The sequence below is a fragment of the Brassica napus genome, chromosome C2, assembly GCF_020379485.1.
Source record: "Brassica napus cultivar Da-Ae chromosome C2, Da-Ae, whole genome shotgun sequence".
Classification (NCBI taxonomy): domain Eukaryota; kingdom Viridiplantae; phylum Streptophyta; class Magnoliopsida; order Brassicales; family Brassicaceae; genus Brassica; species Brassica napus.
Genome location: NC_063445.1, coordinates 15,651,772 through 15,670,428, shown reverse-complemented (window position 1 = coordinate 15,670,428; position 18,657 = coordinate 15,651,772). Strand labels below are relative to the sequence as shown.

Sequence of the window (18,657 nt, the reverse complement as noted above, 5' to 3'; positions counted from 1 at the left end):
GGGTCTTAAGTCGATATATGCAGGCTCCCAAGGAGTCTCACGGTGCTGCACTGAAGCAAGTATTACGGTACTTGAGAGGGACAACTACACTTGGTCTCTCGTTTCCTCGGCTCTCTCCGACTAAGAAGCTTGAGTTAATGGGGTTCAGCGATGCTTCTCATAATGTTGATGATGATGACGGTAAAAGCACTACAGGACATGTGTTTTATCTTGATCAAAGTCCAATATCATGGTGTTCACAGAAACAGGAGATAGTTGCTTTATCGTCTTGTGAGGCTTAGTTCATGGCTGCGACAGAAGCAGCTAAACAAGCAATTTGGTTACAAGATCTGTTAGGTGAAGTTGTCGGTCAAACAAGCAAGATGGTGACTATACATGTTGACAATCAATCCGCTATTGCATTGACTAAGAATCCAGTTTTCCATGGACGAAGCAAGCACATTCATCGAAGGTTTCACTTCATACGGGAGTGTGTTGAGAATGAGCAAGTAGGAGTTAGGCATGTTCCAGGGAATGAGCAGCGAGCTGATATCTTAACTAAATCACTTGGTAGAGTTAAGTTCATGGAAATGAGAAGTTTGATTAGAGTTCAAGTTGTGAGTGAAGATGAGTTCAAGCTTAAGGGGGAGAATGTTGGATTAAGCTTGACAATAGCTTAAGTTATAAGCTATCCTAATCCTAATATGTTATGTTTATCTTTAAGGATTAGGAAATATATGTGTTGTGTTATCACTAATAGGTTTAGGAGATATCTTTTCCTATATAAGGAGATGCATATTGTGTTGCATCACTTACGAATTGTGTGAGTTTGATTTGTGGTTTGATAACCTTGTGACTGATTAATAAGAGAAGGACTTCTTATTAAAACTTGTTTGAGATTCTATAGAATCCCCAACAAAATATTTAAGCTTCCAAGTCCATTTATATACTTTTTTAGGTTCCAGATAATTCTAAAGTATGTACACAGCTCTGGGTCATGAAAACACTTTTAGTTTCAATTCAATAAAGTAAGAGAATATACAAATGGAAAGTCCTTAACAGAAAAACCAAGACTTCTGATGAATGATCTTTGGGGAAGGACTAGGTTCTTCCATAAATTTCCTCTAACTTATCGAATACAACAACCTCATCGAGACCATTAGTGATTAAATCATATATATAAGCCTCTCGTTGTTCGAACGGGAAACGGTACTGAACGAAAGAACGTTCGGTTTTAAATGTGGGTTTAGCAAAGACGTCTTATTGATGGTCGGAAAAACGTTTCGTCGGTTACAAGGAAAGGGAATGCGTAAAGGAAAAGCGACCGGAGCTCGAGGAGATTTGACGGAAAGTTACAGTACGGAGAGATAACGAAGGTAAAAACCTTAATCTAGCCGCCCAGTATGTATGAGTATTTTCGCATCCCTTCTACGTTGCATCTCCTTCTCTCTTTTATAGTCGACTTGGTGTTTCACTGTGACCTAGCTTGCGACGTCTTCATGGGCTTTTAATTCGCTGGGCCGAAAAGTCCACGTTGCTTTGCGGAGTCATTTAGTCAGACTCATTTAGTTGAAATGCAACCGACCGAAAGTTCCCTCGCGCCGCGCCGAGAGACCGGCACCCCGAGCCGCCGCGTCGAACCGTCGTTACGTCCTGTTCGGGCCGGGCCGTCCGTTCTCCAGACCTTGAGAAATGGTCGAATCCATCCTCTACACTCGTCATGGTGAAGACCCTCTAACCCAGTGCGTTACATAGTATCGACAAACAGATAAGAAATCGCGTACGTCTCAACAACGAGAGCAGCTGGAGGAAAAGGTTTTGAGAAAGCAATGGCAAGGTGGTTTGCAACAATAATGAATTATATTCTTGTGGTCGGGTGTTAGCTTTAATCTACTTTCAACTTTTGATAGAATTCAAACTACAGCTGCATATATAGTAAAAACGTTTTTTTCTTAGGGATGAATCAGTTTTACATTAATTCAGAAAAATAAAATCATTCATATATATTTTTGTTTGAACACCAATAATTCATACATCTAACACTTCATTATGTTGAACAGAGACTAGACATTTGATCTATCAGTGAAACTGTGAAAGTTTCAAACTGGTTCGTTTACCTTTTCAGTGTCGAAATATCTCTATCTCAACTACGCGTTTCAAAAGGTCCACCTAAGAAGGACTCCAAATCTCTTTGTACCCGTCACTATCCTTAGTGTTTGACTTTCCCAGTCTCGTAGATCTTGTTTAGTCAGCTTTAGAGGTGTTACCGGCAGGCGACAAGTTTCCCTCATTCTCACTATAGAACTAATTACATAATGTTCTAAACCACAAAATAAATAAAAGATAATCATTGACCGATCTCTCTGTATCCGTCACTATCGTTGCTTGACTTTGATCTTCACCATCTCTACTTGCTTCCTATCCATCTCTCTCTCTTTTTGTTTCCCTTCAACCCAGGGGCTCACTGTTCACAGATCAAACCAATCATGTACTATTTCTCCATTTATCCTCTGGTCCTTTTCTTTCTCTTCTCCATATTCCACCATCTTCCTTGTGCTTCAAGTAAACTTGAATTATGTGAGACTTTGTTTGAATGTGGTAACATCACCGCCGGTTTCCCATTTTGGGGAGGGACACGTCACAGAAATTGCGGCCATCCGTTGCTGGAGCTTCTCTGCAATAAAAACAGCAGTACCTCTATTATCATCTCAGAACAAGAGTACTCAGTTTTCCATCTAAATCAAACATCTAACACTATTAAACTTACCAGACCAGACTTTCTAGGCTCTTTTTGCTCCTCTGTGTTCACCAACACAACCTTGCCTCCCCAAATTTTTGAGCTTTTGCCAACCTACAAGAATATCACTGTATTCTACCATTGTGACCCTTTTCTTCCTTACCTTTCAAGTCATACATGTCCCAAGATAGGTCTTATCTCATTGTCTGAAAATCATAACGGTACATGCCGTAATGGTTTCACGGTGAACGTTCCGACGAGTTTTGTTGCAACAGAGAAAAGGTTGAATATGACCAATTTAGAAAGTGTTTTAAGCAAAGGGTTTGAGGTGAAGTTGAAGATTGATAGAACAGCATGTCAACAATGTTTATCCACTCATGGAAGCTGTGGATTTAACCATACGTTGCCATTAGGAAATAAATGCAATCCACTCCATCCGCAAACTAGTAAGTTTCTGAATTCCCAGTCTGTTTTGCATCATCTTTGTTGAGTAATCATCTTAGCAATAGAAATGTCTGTACCAAGAATGTTTTATATGTATAGAGTCAGTGGGTGCTTGTGGAAATAATCAGACCTCGAGTAGATTTGTCTGTTATCATAACCATACCTCTGGTTCTGGACCAAGGATGGCTGATGGTAAGATCTCTTGTTCGATTTTTCCAATGTTTTTCCACAACAATATCGGAAATTGTTTCTCCAGTTCCGAACCGACAATTTTCCTTGTGCCAATGCATTGATGCAGGCTTGTCCTCTGGATCGGTAGTAGATTCTGGAGACCATGGTAAGATCTCATGTCCTATTTTTTTTTTGCAATGTTCTACCACAAAAACATTGGAAATTGTTGCTCCATTTTCGAACTGACTTTTTCATGGTGCCAATGCAATGATGAAGTCGTGACGTCTACTGCAGTGGCAATAGGTGCCTTACCTGCTTTTCTTACGAAGCATAATGTGTTTATAAAATTTTCTTACAGCACAATTTTCTTGTTACAGGTTGCGCAGCAGGTGTTATATTTCTGGCGGCATTCATAACGGTGTGTCTCCATTGCCAACAAATATCACATGATCCGGGTCAACAAAACCTCAGGACTGTTCCACAACCAAATATCGAACCATATAATCCACTGAAGAAGTATAGTTATGCACAAGTGACACGAATCACAAAGTCATTTGCAGAAGTGGTTGGGAAGGGCGGATTTGGCACTGTTTATAGAGGAACTCTTTGTGATGGCCGTATCGTTGCAGTGAAGGTATTGAAAGACTCAAAAGGCAATGGTGAAGACTTCCTCACTGAAGTTGCAACCATTAGCCAAACTTCTCATGTTAACATTGTTACACTGCTAGGATTTTGCTCTGAAGGTTCCAAGAGAGCAATTATTTATGAATTTTTGGGAAATGGGTCTCTTGATAAGTTTATCTCAAGCAAGACCACGGTGGATATGGATTGGCCCACACTTTATGGGATCGCTCTAGGCGTTGCCCGTGGTCTGGAGTACTTGCACCATGGTTGCAGAACAAGGATTATACATTTCGACATTAAACCACAAAATATACTCTTAGATGATAATCTTTGTCCCAAAGTTGCAGACTTTGGTCTTGCTAAGCTATGCGAGAGGAAAGAAAGCATCTTGTCACTACTAGACACAAGAGGAACGATAGGATACATTGCACCTGAATTGTTTTCAAGAATGTATGGTAGAGTTTCCCATAAGTCAGATGTGTATAGCTACGGAATGTTGGTACTTGAGATGATAGGAGCAAGAAACAAAGAAAGAGCTGCTCAAAACTCTGCATCTGATGCGAGCTCAATATATTTTCCTGAATGGATATATAAGGATATTGAGAAGGGAAACACTGGAAGGCTTAACATGGATGGAATCGTCTGCAAAGAAGAGGAGATGGTTAGAAAAATGACATTGGTGGGTTTGTGGTGTATTCAGTCTTTTCCCCAATAGATCGCCCGCCAATGAACGGAGTTGTGGAAATGATGGAAGGAAGTGTGGATGCTCTTAAAGTGCCTCCCAGGCCTGGTTTGCAAATTCAAGTAGCGCCTCCTCAAGAATCTTCTACCCTCTCAGAGAACATTTCGGTTTATACAGAGTATGATCCATGAATGTCTCATATAAAAGAAGAAACCTCTTTGAAACCATATATATTCATGAATTATATGTATATGCCTTCTGTCTTTCTTCTAAACGTATTATTCATTGCCCATCCCGGATTTCTCAAGTTTTTATCTTTACTTTCCTTGTGACTGTATTTAGAAATCCCTTGAAATTAAACGTATTTCACACATATCAGCAAAATACTGATCTGCTTGTTTGTTGGCAAGTGATACAAGAAGTTTTTTCAGATGTCTGCTCTGTTTTGGTTTTTCTTAGAATCATAAAAAATGAACAAATAAATAATAATTTAAACCCCTGAATTTAGTATGAGTCATTATTATTTAAACCCCTGAATAAATAATAAGTTTTATTTTGAAAAATGAACAAATAAATAATAATTTAATGCTTGTTGATTATAAGATATTGCAGCGGTTTAATAATAAATTATCAATATTAACATATTATAACATTATAAAAATATAAAAACATACACTTATAATAAAATATATTAATTATCAATATAATATGATTAATAAAAATATTATGTTTATTTATTAAACTTTTAAAATTAGTTGAAAGTTATAATTTTAATTTTTTTTTTGAAGATTGGTATTGAAACTTTTAAAATAATATTTTATTTCGTTTTATATATGTGTATATCTTTATATATGTGTAATTTTTTTTAAAAAATTGTAATAAATGGTTAGTTTAAGGTTTTTATAAAACAAATTATTATATTTTTTTGTGAATTTAAACTAATATATATAATACATATATATTTTTATTTATAATATTTCCATTTAAAATTTTTAATTTTAAAATTTTAAAATATTTTTGAAAATAAATTTATATTTATTTATTCATCCGCAACCGCAAACGGTACCTGAAACCAGCTTTTGATTTTAAGAGGTTCAGAACGGTTTAAAGCTATTTGTAGCGGTTTGTATGATTGTTTCGAAACGCTGTCAACCACTACCAACCGCAAAAACTGCGTTTGCGGATGGTAACGGGAAAACCAATCAGACCCTTAATTAGTTTATTTTGAACGTGCACGTTTCAGCCAAATTCTTTGACAGATCATTTTATTGGATTTTCCAAAGACCGAGGGTGTGCGTGCTTGTAGGGGATTCGTGAGTAGTAACAAGAAAAGTACAAATTATTATTATTATTTTTTTATTATTATTTTTTGTTTTTTTATTTATTTATTTTTTTTTTTTTGAAAAGTACAAATTATGTTCTTACAGAAAAGGTAGTTGAGTAATAAATACTTACAAGAAACATTATTGAGATCTCTCAAGGAGAAATCAAGGGTGAACCAACCCTGAGTAGTGACTCCATTAACCGGGTAAGATTTTTTGGCGATTTGGGAAAAGATCTCCAATATTTGAAGCATTGTTCAATTTTAAATCAGGGAAGCAAACCCCACGTCCATCTTTGGTTAGCTGAACATCACACCATAGAACAGCACCGGCTACACTTGTCTGGCATTGCGAAGCTGTAAGCATCAATACTTGAATCTGGAAACAATCCAGAAAACCCACCACGAGCAATCACTAGAGGAGCATCACCTGGTAAGAAACAGAACAGCAGTGACAAGTTATTTTGATAAAGGAGACTTATCTATGATTCTCCAAACCTCTTTTACTACATATCTGTTTTTATTTCTCTAGGTTTTTACTATCTTCTCGGAAAATCATGCGTAACGAAACTAACAAAGAGATAGTAAGTGAGAGAATTCTCACCATTGAGTGTCTGCCATGGACTTCTTGATCTTTAAGCATCACTTTGAGCCGCAAACAGCTGAATTAGAACAACACTACAGAGTAGAACTGTCGAAGCTCGCATTGTTGGATTACCACTCCGGGAAGTCACTGGTAACTTCTTTGTTCTCACAAGCCACAGATAGAACAATGTTGCCTAAGCATTGGTACAAATACAGAGAATCAAGAGCATTTTCTAATAAAATGGCTTTTTAGTTGACTCTGGAAGTCGTCTCCTCCAGATAGAACAATGTTGCCTAAGCATTGGTACAATGTTGCTTTTAATTAAGTGTTTTTCTTTTCCTTTAATATGCATAAGAAAGTAGAAAAGCCATAACAAATGAATTGTATTGGTCATTTACCGGATCAGCAGCTATAAAATAACCTCTGCCCTTCGTTTTAGTTACCATTTCCAAACCTTTGTTGATATTACATAAAAGCCTGTTCTTCTGGGAAATCTTCACGGTTATATGAGAAGGACTTGTTGGCAAACCTATACCATACTATCTCCAAAATCGTTTGTCTTTATCCGTTTAACTTATCCACCATGGGGAAGCTAAAAGACTAGAAAAGTCAGCAATTTGATTAGATTTTCAACCAGCAACGTCAAGGACTTAAGTTAAAACTCTCTACTCAATAAGTATTTAACTATTTACAGTTAAAGAGAAACTTGAAGCCTCTTCACCCACCAGATTTTCGAAAACTGGAAGGTATCATAATGTACCCGGCATATTGTCTGACTACCAAAACTATAATTGCCTTAGATTAGACAAGTCATGTATTTTAATGCTTCCTGTCCAAATTTATTGTACAAGTACAAAATTTGTAGTGTCTTGCTGTACACGTAATTCTATCAGTGGGCTATAAAATAAGTACTTATTTGCCCAATAACCAAATTCATAATAAAAATTAAGCGGATGGAATTGATGTTGACATAATAAAGAAACTATCATTTATGCTATAATTTATCCGGTTATACCTATTTAATTATAAGTGACCGGTGAAAAAAAAAAAGATAACGTCATATGTTTCAAGGTGTGGACACTTTAATAGCTAACTGTTCAGAATGAGAGATATGGAAGACATCCACATAATTTATGTTTATTACCGCATAAAATTTTAAATTAGATTAGTGATGTGGTTCCATGAAATAAATAAATGAATTAATCGTGTAAAAACTCAAATGAATTTAGTGCATAATGAAAAATAAAAGGATGGTTTTATTTCATATGAGAAATAATATATGACTCTAACTCAACACACAACTCTTAAATGTTAAACCCATACCTAACTTTTTAATACTAAACCCTAAACTGTTATCACTAAACTCAAACCTCAATCCCCACCTTCCAAATACTAAACCCTAAATGCTAATCACTAAACCCTAAATCCTAATCACTAAACCCTAAACCCAAGTATAGACCCTAAACCCAAGTGACCCTAAACCCAGATAGAATGTAACAAAAAATATAATATGATTTACTAAACCCAAACCTCTACTTACTAAATTTAAACCATATGCATGAACCTATAAACCCAAATACAATCTATAAATTATTTTCCAATATTGGACACTTGAAGGCACATTTACTTGGTTAGCATGTTACATTTCTTCTATTTCATATAGTCTAAGTAGTATAGTACACGAATATTTAAAATAATCAAAAAAATTCAATGGTGTATTCAAAGTATGAAATGCAAATAGTAAATTCTCTTCACCCGAAAAATACAGCAATACAAGACACACCATTAACTATTAAATCTAAACCCTAATTAAGGAAGGATAAACCCAAATAGTATATATATAATATGGTTTACTATACTCAAACCTCTACTTAGTAAATCTAAACCCTAGGCAAGAACCTATAAACCCAAATACAATCTATAAAAAAAATTTCAATATTGGACACTTGAAGGCACATTTTGAATATTAAATCTTAAACTGCTATCACTAAACCCAAGCCTTAACCACGCACCTTCCAAATACTAAACTTTAAACTCTAATCACTAAACCCTAAACCCAAATATAGCCCCTAAACCCAAATAGAATGAAATAAAATAAATAGTATAGTATATATTGGTGAACAAAATAGAACACTCTTTATTAATTGTAAAATGAAACGATACATGTTCACTAAACCCAAATACCAACTCTGCCCTTCTAAATACTAAACCCTAAATCCTAATCACTAAACCCTAAACCCAAATATAAACCATAAACCCTAAACTCTAAACCCAAATTTCAAAATCTAATACTGGCCTCAAACTCACTCCTATTACTCTAAATACTTAACCCTAATCACTAATTACTAAACCCTAAACTCAAATATAAACTCTAAATCCAAATATCAAAATCTAAAATAATACATAATATTATGTAATATTAATTTATACTATATAAATATTATTTATAGTTGAGAAATGTAGTATAGTACACTAATATAAAGTTTATTTGTCATCTATCCAAAATTGGTTTTAATCATTACACTTAAACCAATATAGTATGAATTTCATATTACAATCAATTACACAAAATGACATAGAAGAAAACTATCAAATTTGTAAATATGAAGATGATTACATTTTTAAGGGATTGTTTAGATATATATCCCAAAGAATATAGTAACTTTACATAAATAACTACACTAAAGAATATATACTATACTATTCCTTTCCCGAATATAGTATAGACGATAAGTTCATCTTCTTCAATTCTTCTTTTGTCAAACATGATGATACACCTTCACCTCGTTCACCGTCGTTATTCTTCACTGCCATATATAGATCATCTTCATCTCTTCTCCTTTTTTCCGACACGGCGACGCTTTTACCGGTCCGCCGTCGTTATTCTTCATCATTGGATCACTAAAACAAAAAGAGAAACGAAAACAAAGTATGAAAACAAAAGCATGATGTGAGAATCAATGATTTAAGAGAAAGAGAAAAAGAAAAAGAAATGAAAGAGTTGTTATGTTTGCTCACCATATACGCATTCATCGTTGTTCTTTGTTCTTCTCATGAGAAGAAATTCAGTTCAAGAAGATGTGTGCATAATAAAAGACCACGTTCATCTTCATCTTCATTTTCATGAAAGCTATCTAATTATCTTGAGAGGTGAGAGTGAATACAACGTGACCACATATTTTACTTGTTACATTAATTAATTATTTATTTAATTTTTTTTTGTAGTAGATTTTACTAGTTGAATATGGAGATAATATGGTAATAATGTATATTATGTACAGGGTATATAAATAAATGAGAGCTTTTAGATATTGAGTAAATTATAATTTGTCTGAAGGTTATCCAGCCCAGTTTCCACTTAAATAATCACTTGCACTGGCCTTAGTTTTACTAGTCACTCGTTCTGGCTTAATATGAGTTGTTTTGTATTCTATATTTTACAATAGTGTGGATTAGGTTTGCCAACAAGTCTCTCTCATGGCCCACTGAAGATTTCATAGAATATTATTTAAAAAAATGAAGACGACTTCAAGAGTCAACTAATAAAACCATTTATTAAAGAAAAGCTTATGCATAAAAGTCTACTATTGTTGTTTTCCTATCTATATGGTGTAAATTCCCGAGAAGAGAGAAGCTTGTGAAGTTAACTTCCGGCAAGTAATCCGACAATGCAAGCTTCGACAATTTTACTCTATGGTCTTGTTCTGATTCAGCTGTTTGCTGCTCAAACAAATGCTAAAAGATCTAGAAGTCCATGGCAGACACTCAGTGGTAAGAGTGCACTCACTTTTCTGTTTATTTCCTTAATGGATGATTTTCCGAGAAATAGAAGGACTTTCTTTCTTTATATAGATGTGTAGTATAAGTTGGGATAATCTCTTTTATTTAAATAACTTTTTGTTTTTTTACCAGGTGATGCTCCTCTTGTAATTGCTAGTGGTGGGTTTTCTGGATTGTTTCCAGACTCGATTCTTGATGCTTATAAGCTCGCAATGCAGACAAGTGTACCCGGTGCTGTTCTATGGTGTGATGTTCAGCTAACCAAAGATGACTTTGGCATGTGCTACCCTGATTTAAAGCTGAACAATCACTCAACTATTGAAAGTGTCTACCCAAAACGCCGAAAATCTTATCTGGTTAACGGAGTCCCTACTAACGGTTGGTTCACCATTGATTTCTCCTTGAGAGATCTCAAGAATGTTTCTTGTAAGTGTTTCAGTTACTGTCTGAAAAAAATTGCATGTTGCTTCTCACAAATGGCTCTCTTTTTTTTTCTTTTACATGTTTGCAGTGATCCAAGGAATATTATCACAGACAGGAAAAATTCATGGAAATGGATTCTCGATTTTAACGGTCCAAGATGTAACAGCGCAGATAAAACCAGAAAGTATTTGGTTAAATGTTCAGCACGATGCATTCTATGCTCAACATAATCTGAGCATGAGCAGCTTTCTGGTATCAGCTTCAAGAACTGTTTCCATTGACTACATCTCTTCCCCTGAACTGAATTTCTTTCAGAAAATTACCGGCCATTTCGGGCGTAACGGACCAAGTTTTGTGTTCTAAATTCTTGGAAAAGAAGATTTTGAGCCGACAACAAAGCGAACATATGGTTCTATCTTGAGTAACCTAACTTATGTCAAGACTTTTGCTTCAGGAATTCTTGTTCCGAAATCGTACATATTTCCACTCGATGACAAGCAGTACTTGCTTCCTCCTACATCCTTAGTTCACGATGCTCATAAAGCTGGATTACAAGTATATGTGTCAGGTTTTTCCAATGATGCTAATATTGCATATAACTACAGTTTCGATCCAGTGTCTGAGTATCTATCTTTTATGGACAATGGTGATTTCTCTGTCGATGGTGTGCTCTCTGATTTTCCCATAACTGCATCTGCATCAATTGGTAAGCATATTTTCTTCGAGAGTTTTTTTCTGGACACTAAGCTTGTGTTTTATGCAATTATTTTTTTTCATATTTTCCTCAGACTGCTTCTCCCACATTGGCAGAAACGCTACAAAACAAGGTAGTAAGAGTAAATATTTGCATAATTGACAAAAAAAAGAGAGTACTTATCTGCATAATTATTTTCTTTATAGTTGAAAAAGAATCCTATAGTTGACTTTATCATCTACCAAATGGTTCGTGTCTCAGTGGATTTTCTTGTTATATCAAAACATGGAGCGGGTGGGGACTATCCTGGATGTACAAATCTGGCATATGATAAGGCAATCAAAGATGGAGCTGATGTTATCGACTGCTCGGTCCAAATGTCCAGGGAAGGAAAACCCTTTTGCTCAAATTCCATTGATCTCGAGAAAAGCACAATGGCCGCCCAGACTCCTCTTAGAAACCGTTCAACAATTATTCCTGAGATTAGCTCACATGCTGGAATATACACTTTTAGTCTCACATGGCCTGAGATCTACAACTTGACTCGTAAGTTTCTCAAATATCTATTTCCTTATCAATTTTACATTACCCTAACGTAATATGATATGGTAAAACTACGGACTACTTGAGAGATTTACATTACGATAACTATTCCCCCATTTTTTGTGCAGCTGCGATTTCAAACCCTTACAGGAATCCGAATGAGAGAGATTCTGGGAGGATTATGTCACTCTTTGAATTTCTGAACTTGGCAAAGAACTCCACTACTCTCTCTGGTATTTTGATCAGTGTAGAGGCGAGTTGTAGCATTCTTGTCAGGTCAGGATCCTTCGGTATAGCAAATTTGGACCCAATAGGTATTTTTAGTTTTTCTGGTTCGGTTCCGAATCGGTTCATGTTAGGTCCAGGTCGGTTCGGGTGATGATTTTGAAACCTGTTAAAAAACCTATAATTTTGGGGCATATTCCAGGTTCACATTGGTTTGGGTATTTTGGACCCGAACTAAATCCGAAGTATCTGAACTGGACCCAAAAACCCAAAAAATGTAAATACCCAAAACATATTCAAAAGTTTACCAAAAAATATCCAAAATTTTATCCAAATTACCCAAACTATATTTCAAAAAATCTGAAATTTTGCTTGAACTAATCGAATACCAAAAACCCAATTTTTTTAAAAATATATGTAATCCCTCAAACATTATTTGAGAAGTGATTTGCCACATATCCTCTCCATAATCACATTCAGAAAAAAAACGTGACATGACTACTACTCCCTCTGGATACAAATGTATGATGTTTAAGGTTGTTCACACATATTAAGAGAAATTAAATATTTATTTTTATCTATTATTTTTTGGTTTTACTTTTAGTTAGTTTAAAGTTTTGTTTGATTCCCAATAAAATTCAACCACTTACATTTTTATATTTTGATTTATATTTTATTTTAAAAGCAAATTGCATTAATTAAATGTAAAACATCATACATTTGTATACAAAGAAGAAAATTAAAACATCATATATTTGTATACGGAGGGAGTAATATTTATGACAAGGCTTATGACTAAATATGACATAGACAATTATTTTAATATTAATTTATATTTTTGTGAATTTTTTAGAATATAGTTTTAACTCATACATTATATTTAATATTTATTTATATTTTTGGTAAACTTTTTAAAATAAGGTAATAATTCATACATCATGGTTAAAATAAATATATTCAAATATGATATTATAAATTTTGAAATATTATTTAATTTAATTTTTATAATTATAAATTTTTTATTACTAACATTTTCAAAAATTTCTACAATCTTATATATTAAAACAGAAGTCACAACTTTGATTCATGTGTGATTTAAAAAAAATGGACCTATTAGACCCATTACTAGAAATTCATCTTACATTTATCATATTAATTGTTTTATCATTTATCTTCAAATTAATGTCACCTAAAATCTCACATTACCAACTCGTCTTTTTTTAATCGTGATGATTTCGCTTTACTATACAAAAAATCAATGACATGTGTCTCATAGACCAGATTTATTATAAATGACCATACATTTTCTGATACTAAAGGTATACATTAGTTCATAAGTCTTATTTCATGTGTCTCTGTCGTTTTCACTAAATACTTAATCGTGTACTATATTTAACCATATACATATAAACGTATCTCATGGCCATAACTTCTATGACAATGCTTGACCAAACAAACTATGTTACTAACAGCATTTTATTTTTAGTAAACATGCTCGAGTGATATTTGAGTTACGATGCTCTTTGAATTTATTGTTGCACTTGTGTTGGCATTATTTGAGTTATTGTTCTCTTTGTATTATATGATCTTTATTTTTTTATATACTGAAACACAGACATCATTCGGAGAAGATGAAGTTGGCTGTATTCAAAATAATAAAACATCAAATACGGGTATATTCATTTAACAGCAACAATATTTTTTGTTTGTTACAAAACTCATATATAAATGGTATAATCCTATAATTCTGTTATTGTAACATTATTGGAAAACAATCAGCATAATATCAAGGAAAAATCTATTCCAATATTAAATAATTTAATTCAAAAGTTACTACTCAAATTACGGGTATATTATTTGCCCGCAACTACATTGGTCGTAGATTTAAAAATTTCACGAAACTTAAATTGATGGAGTCCACCAGTAGTTACTAGAAAATAGTTTCATCTCACCATGAATTTGTATGTATATTATTTCATGAACATTTTTCAATTTAACATATTAAAAACATATATCAGTGTTTTTCGTTTAATATTCAGTAGTAATAATGTTCAAATATTAGTGTAGATGAATATTTTAATATGTTCATAAATACAAATAAAATTACTAAATAATAAAATATTTATTTATATTACTTATTATTTTAATTAAAAATTACAGGTAATATTTTATTTCAAAAAATATAAATACAAATAATTTTCAAATTTGTTGAACTTTGCATATATTAGTGAGCAAATCTAATAAGATAAATATATAAGTCACAATTACATGTAATAGTTTGAAACAATTAATTGAATAGACAAACATGCACACTATAAAATTATTGTATCAAAAAAATATAAAATTTAAATATATGATTAATTAATAAAAACTATATACCAATAATAATGTAAAAACAGATGTATATGTTTATAAAGTGAAAATAAACATCCGCACGGTTGTGCGGGTCGAAATTTAGTTGTTTTTAAAATTATAAATTTTTAATCATATGTTTCTTTTTTATATCTACAAATTTATAAATACTGTTTATTTTAATTTTTGATAATTATATAATTTATATCAATTTTTTTTAACATTTTGCAAGTTGATTTAATATACTTAACCAAAATAAATAGATAAAAAATCTATCTAACATTATAATTTTAAATATATACATATATGTTCTTAAATATAGTTTAAAAAGTTGTTTAATCTTAATTTTATGTTTAATTAAATCAAAATTATATTAAAATATTCGTCAAAAAATAAAATCTATAATATTAATAAATTTTATTTTTAAATATAATTTAAATTTAAAAGGTTATTACTGCATATGGTGTAGGAAAACACCTAGTACCAAAAATAAACCGATACACCTAATATACCAAATATATACAATAATATTTTGAAATTTCGGGTATCCAATCGGGTCTCGGAGAGAACTCGAACTTGTACCTGCATGTCCTGAACAATATCCAACATGTTAATTTGCCTTTATCCAGATCCGATCCGAACCTGTTTTTTTCAGGTCGGTTTCGGGTTAGGTTTTCGGTTTCGGGTAAAATGCTCACGCCTATTCAGTTACTCTTAAGATTTTAACAATCAGACTGTGACGTCTTCTAATGGCAAGCCATTATTTCTTTTTGTGTCCTTCAGAATGCAGTGTACCTTAGAGAGAAGAAAGGTCTCGACCTTGCTAAAGCGGTTCTTGATACACTCACGGAAGCTGGTTACAGCAATGGAACGACCACGAAAAGAGTCATGATACAGTCGACGAACAGCTCGGTTTTAGTTGACATCAAAAAGCAGAGCAAGTATGAGACTGTCTACAAAGTTGAAAAACCAATTGATGATATTAGTGACTCTGCTATCGAAGACATAAAGAAATTCGCTGACGCTGTTGTCATCATAAAACCTTCAGTCCTTCCCTTATCTGATGATTCATTTGTGACTGGGAAAACCAATGTAGTGGAGAGGCTGCAGAAGTCTAAGCTCCTAATCTATGTGGAACTGTTACAGAATGAGTTTGTATCTGATGCAACTGTTGAGATAAACTCATATATCACTGGAGCCGGTATCAATGGAACCATCACAGAGTTTCCTTTTACCGCTTCAAAATACAAAAGTAAGTGTCCTCAAATTTGAACTACCAAAGGTTTCACAACACAGAGTTTTTAACATCAACACCTAACTTTGTTTCTGCAGGGAATCGATGTCTGGGAACAAAAGAAACTCTACCGTACATGGCCCCTGTTATACCGCGCGGTCTCCTACAAATGGTGAATCCTTTATCTCCAGCCCCAGCTCCAAGCACAGCTCCAAGCCCAGCTCCAAGCCAGTTTTCAAAGATGATTATGTCGCTGGGCCACCACTACCTCCAAACCTTATTTTCACAAATGATGGTCGTTACAAACTATGCAGCCAACCGTTTAGCTGTGGCGATCAGAAGGATCTATTGTACCCTTTCTGGATACCTGACAGAGAAGAGTGCGGCTACCCCGGCTTTATGCTCAATTGCAGCAGTGGATTCGCAGAGCTGACTGTCTCCTCCGTGAAGTTCAGAATCTTAATGGCAGACTATGACTTGCATTTCATAACTCTCGCCAGAATGGATTATACCGACAATCTTTGTCCCTCAAATCCACGAAATGAACAATTCAACCAAAGCGCCCTTCAATTCGCTGATGGCACCAAGCTGCTAACAATTTTATATGACTGCCGGGACTTACCATCAAATATTTCTAATAGCCTAGTTTACAATTACGTTACAGATTTTCAATGTGAGGAAGATATGGAAGGGCTAAGAAACTATTGCTTTGTGAAAAACAGCTCGTCTGCTTTACTCTACATGAGGGATGGCACTAAAGACTTGGAGAAAAATTGCAAAAAGGAAGTCAGTATACCTGTTCGTGAATCGACGTTACCCAGTCTGTGTTCAGATAATCCAAACAAGTCTCTTGAAAAGGGTTTCAATCTTGAAATTAAACAAGACTGCTTAGTGTGCTTAGAATCCAACGGTGCTTGTGGATATAATCGCGGATTCGTCTGTTATTGTGACGATGGGACTCATGGACATAACTGTTATGGTAAACCATTGTCTTGTTTGATTTTGTTCTTTTACTTTTCTTTCTCTTCGACATCAAGTTTGGTTCCATTCTAACATGTTGAACGGTTGAACAGGGTCTTTGGTCAACGCAATCCACAAAGGTTAGTTTGATTGGAAGATAGATTTTTGTTGTGAACAGCCACGAATTAAACAAGAAGATAGTAGAGAACAAAACATATTGAGGCAAATACCCGTTTATGGTTTTTTATTATCGTGTGAATTATTAATCTTACAAACCTTTAGACCCATATTTATAGCACGATTTCCTTTTTTCTTTATGAATACATACTTATCTAGAAATTTAGAAATACATTCTTCGTCCGACCCACCCCACGAGTGCTGAGATTTTACTGGTGCACAGAGATTTAAGACACACAGATGCAACAAATTTGAACTTTGTTTTTCCTACTTCTATTTCGAGATCAAGTTTAGTTGCATTCTGACTAAATTTTAATTGCTGGACGGTTGAACAGGATCTTGGGTCAATGTAATTCTCAAAGGTTAGTTCACTGGGAGCATATATTTTGAACTATATCCGATTCATATAGTAAAAATGAAGTTATTTAAACCAAGTTTTCTCTGTTTTTCTAGTTGCGGGTTCGATAGCAGGCGTTGTTCTGTTCGTGATCTTATTACTATTCTTTCGTCATTATCTCCGGATGAAAGAATTACGTCTGAGACAACAGAATCTGAAGTCCCTCATTCCACTCAAACACTACACTTATGCAAAGGTGAAAAGAATTACAAAGTCATTTGCGGAAGTGGTCGGGAGAGGCGGATTTGGAATTGTTTATCGAGGAACTCTTTCTGATGGCCGTATGGTTGCGGTGAAACTCTTGAAAGATTCAAAGGGTAATGGTGAAGATTTCACCAATGAAGTTGCAAGCATGAGCCAAACTTCTCATCTCAACATTGTCACCTTGCTTGGTTTCTGCTCTGAAGGTTCCAAAAGAGCAATTATATATGAGTTTTTGGGAAATGGGTCTCTTGATAAATTCATCTCAGACAAGTCCTTGGTGAATTTGGATTGGGCGACATTGTATGAAATTGCGCTAGGAGTTGCCCGTGGTCTGGAGTACTTGCATCATGGCTGCAAAACAAGGATTGTACATTTCGACATCAAACCACAAAATGTACTCTTAGATGAAAACTTTTGCCCCAAAGTTTCGGACTTTGGGCTTGCTAAGCTCTGTGAGAAGAAAGAGAGTGTCTTGTCATTGCTGGACACAAGAGGTGCAGTAGGGTACATTGCACCAGAAATGATTTCAAGAGTTTATGGGAGCCTGTCTTACAAGTCAGATGTTTATAGCTATGGAATGTTAGTTCTTGAGATGATTGGTGCAAGGAACAAAGAAAGCGCTCATCAAGACTCTGCTTCTAACACAAGTTCAATATACTTTCCTGAATGGGTATATAGGGATCTTGAATTAGGAAAGCCTAGAAGGCTTACCGAGAACGGAATCAACAATGAGGAAGAGGAGCTAGCAAAGAAGATGGCATTGGTGGGTTTGTGGTGTATTCAGCCTTCCCCATTAGATCGCCCACCAATGAACAGAGTCGTAGAGATGATGGAAGGAAGTCTTGAAGCTCTTGAAGTGCCTCCAAGGCCTGTCTTGCAGCAAATTCCCACGGCACCTCTTCAGGAATCTCTAACGCTTTAAGGTAGTTTGGTTTAAGCAGAATGTTGATATCAGTAGCCTCTTTCAAATTTATCAAAGCGCAGAAGCAGCAATACATGTATCCAAGAAATGTCATATAATGTCTACATTTAGAAAAAAAATGAAAACATATGTTAAATTAGTTTGTTGAGTGTTGTTATCTTAAATTGCTCAAGTTCAGATCAATCATGTGATTAATCCAACT

The 18,657-nt window shown here is 34.4% G+C and overlaps 1 protein-coding gene, 1 long non-coding RNA gene and 1 pseudogene across 4 annotated transcripts; 2 read left to right on the top strand and 1 right to left on the bottom strand.

The window, feature by feature from the left end:
- Nucleotides 1-2,465: 2,465 nt before the first annotated feature.
- LOC106381036 lies at nt 2,466-5,008 on the top strand (annotated as a pseudogene).
- Nucleotides 5,009-5,954: 946 nt separating this feature from the next.
- Nucleotides 5,955-9,915, bottom strand: LOC125581934. The gene is made up of 2 exons (XR_007319723.1): nt 6,563-9,915; nt 5,955-6,388 (listed from the first exon to the last, which is right to left on the bottom strand). It is a non-coding gene; the product is annotated as an uncharacterized LOC125581934 (long non-coding RNA).
- A 193-nt stretch (nt 9,916-10,108) lies between these two features.
- Nucleotides 10,109-18,594, top strand: LOC106381029 (glycerophosphodiester phosphodiesterase GDPDL1). Of its 3 annotated transcripts, none has more exons than XM_048748185.1 (9): nt 10,109-10,315; nt 10,457-10,750; nt 10,836-11,453; nt 11,536-11,574; nt 11,648-11,987; nt 12,113-12,260; nt 13,825-13,882; nt 15,345-15,813; nt 15,894-16,562. In XM_048748185.1, exons 5-9 carry the CDS (start codon nt 11,687-11,689, stop codon nt 16,226-16,228), a joined length of 1,311 nt encoding a protein of 436 aa, XP_048604142.1. In that variant the 5' UTR covers nt 10,109-10,315; nt 10,457-10,750; nt 10,836-11,453; nt 11,536-11,574; nt 11,648-11,686; the 3' UTR covers nt 16,229-16,562. The 3 variants fall into 3 exon arrangements, with proteins under 3 accessions (XP_048604142.1, XP_022551749.2, XP_022551748.1); XM_022696028.2 differs by having other exon boundaries at nt 10,110-10,315; nt 11,703-11,987; XM_022696027.2 differs by lacking the exons at nt 10,109-10,315; nt 10,457-10,750; nt 10,836-11,453; ... (2 more) ...; nt 12,113-12,260; nt 13,825-13,882 and adding exons at nt 16,869-16,895; nt 17,268-17,294; nt 17,386-18,594 and having other exon boundaries at nt 15,573-15,813; nt 15,894-16,774.
- The last annotated feature ends 63 nt before the right edge of the window (nt 18,595-18,657 follow it).

Coding starts and splice junctions, on each gene's coding strand:
- LOC106381029 (XM_022696027.2), top strand. CDS start 15,901: ATGTCTGGGAACAAAAGAAACTCTACCGTACATGGCCCCTGTTATACC. Junction 16,775..16,868: donor TCATGGACATAACTGTTATG/GTAAACCATTGT, acceptor ACGGTTGAACAG/GGTCTTTGGTCAACGCAATC. Junction 16,896..17,267: donor GGTCAACGCAATCCACAAAG/GTTAGTTTGATT, acceptor ACGGTTGAACAG/GATCTTGGGTCAATGTAATT.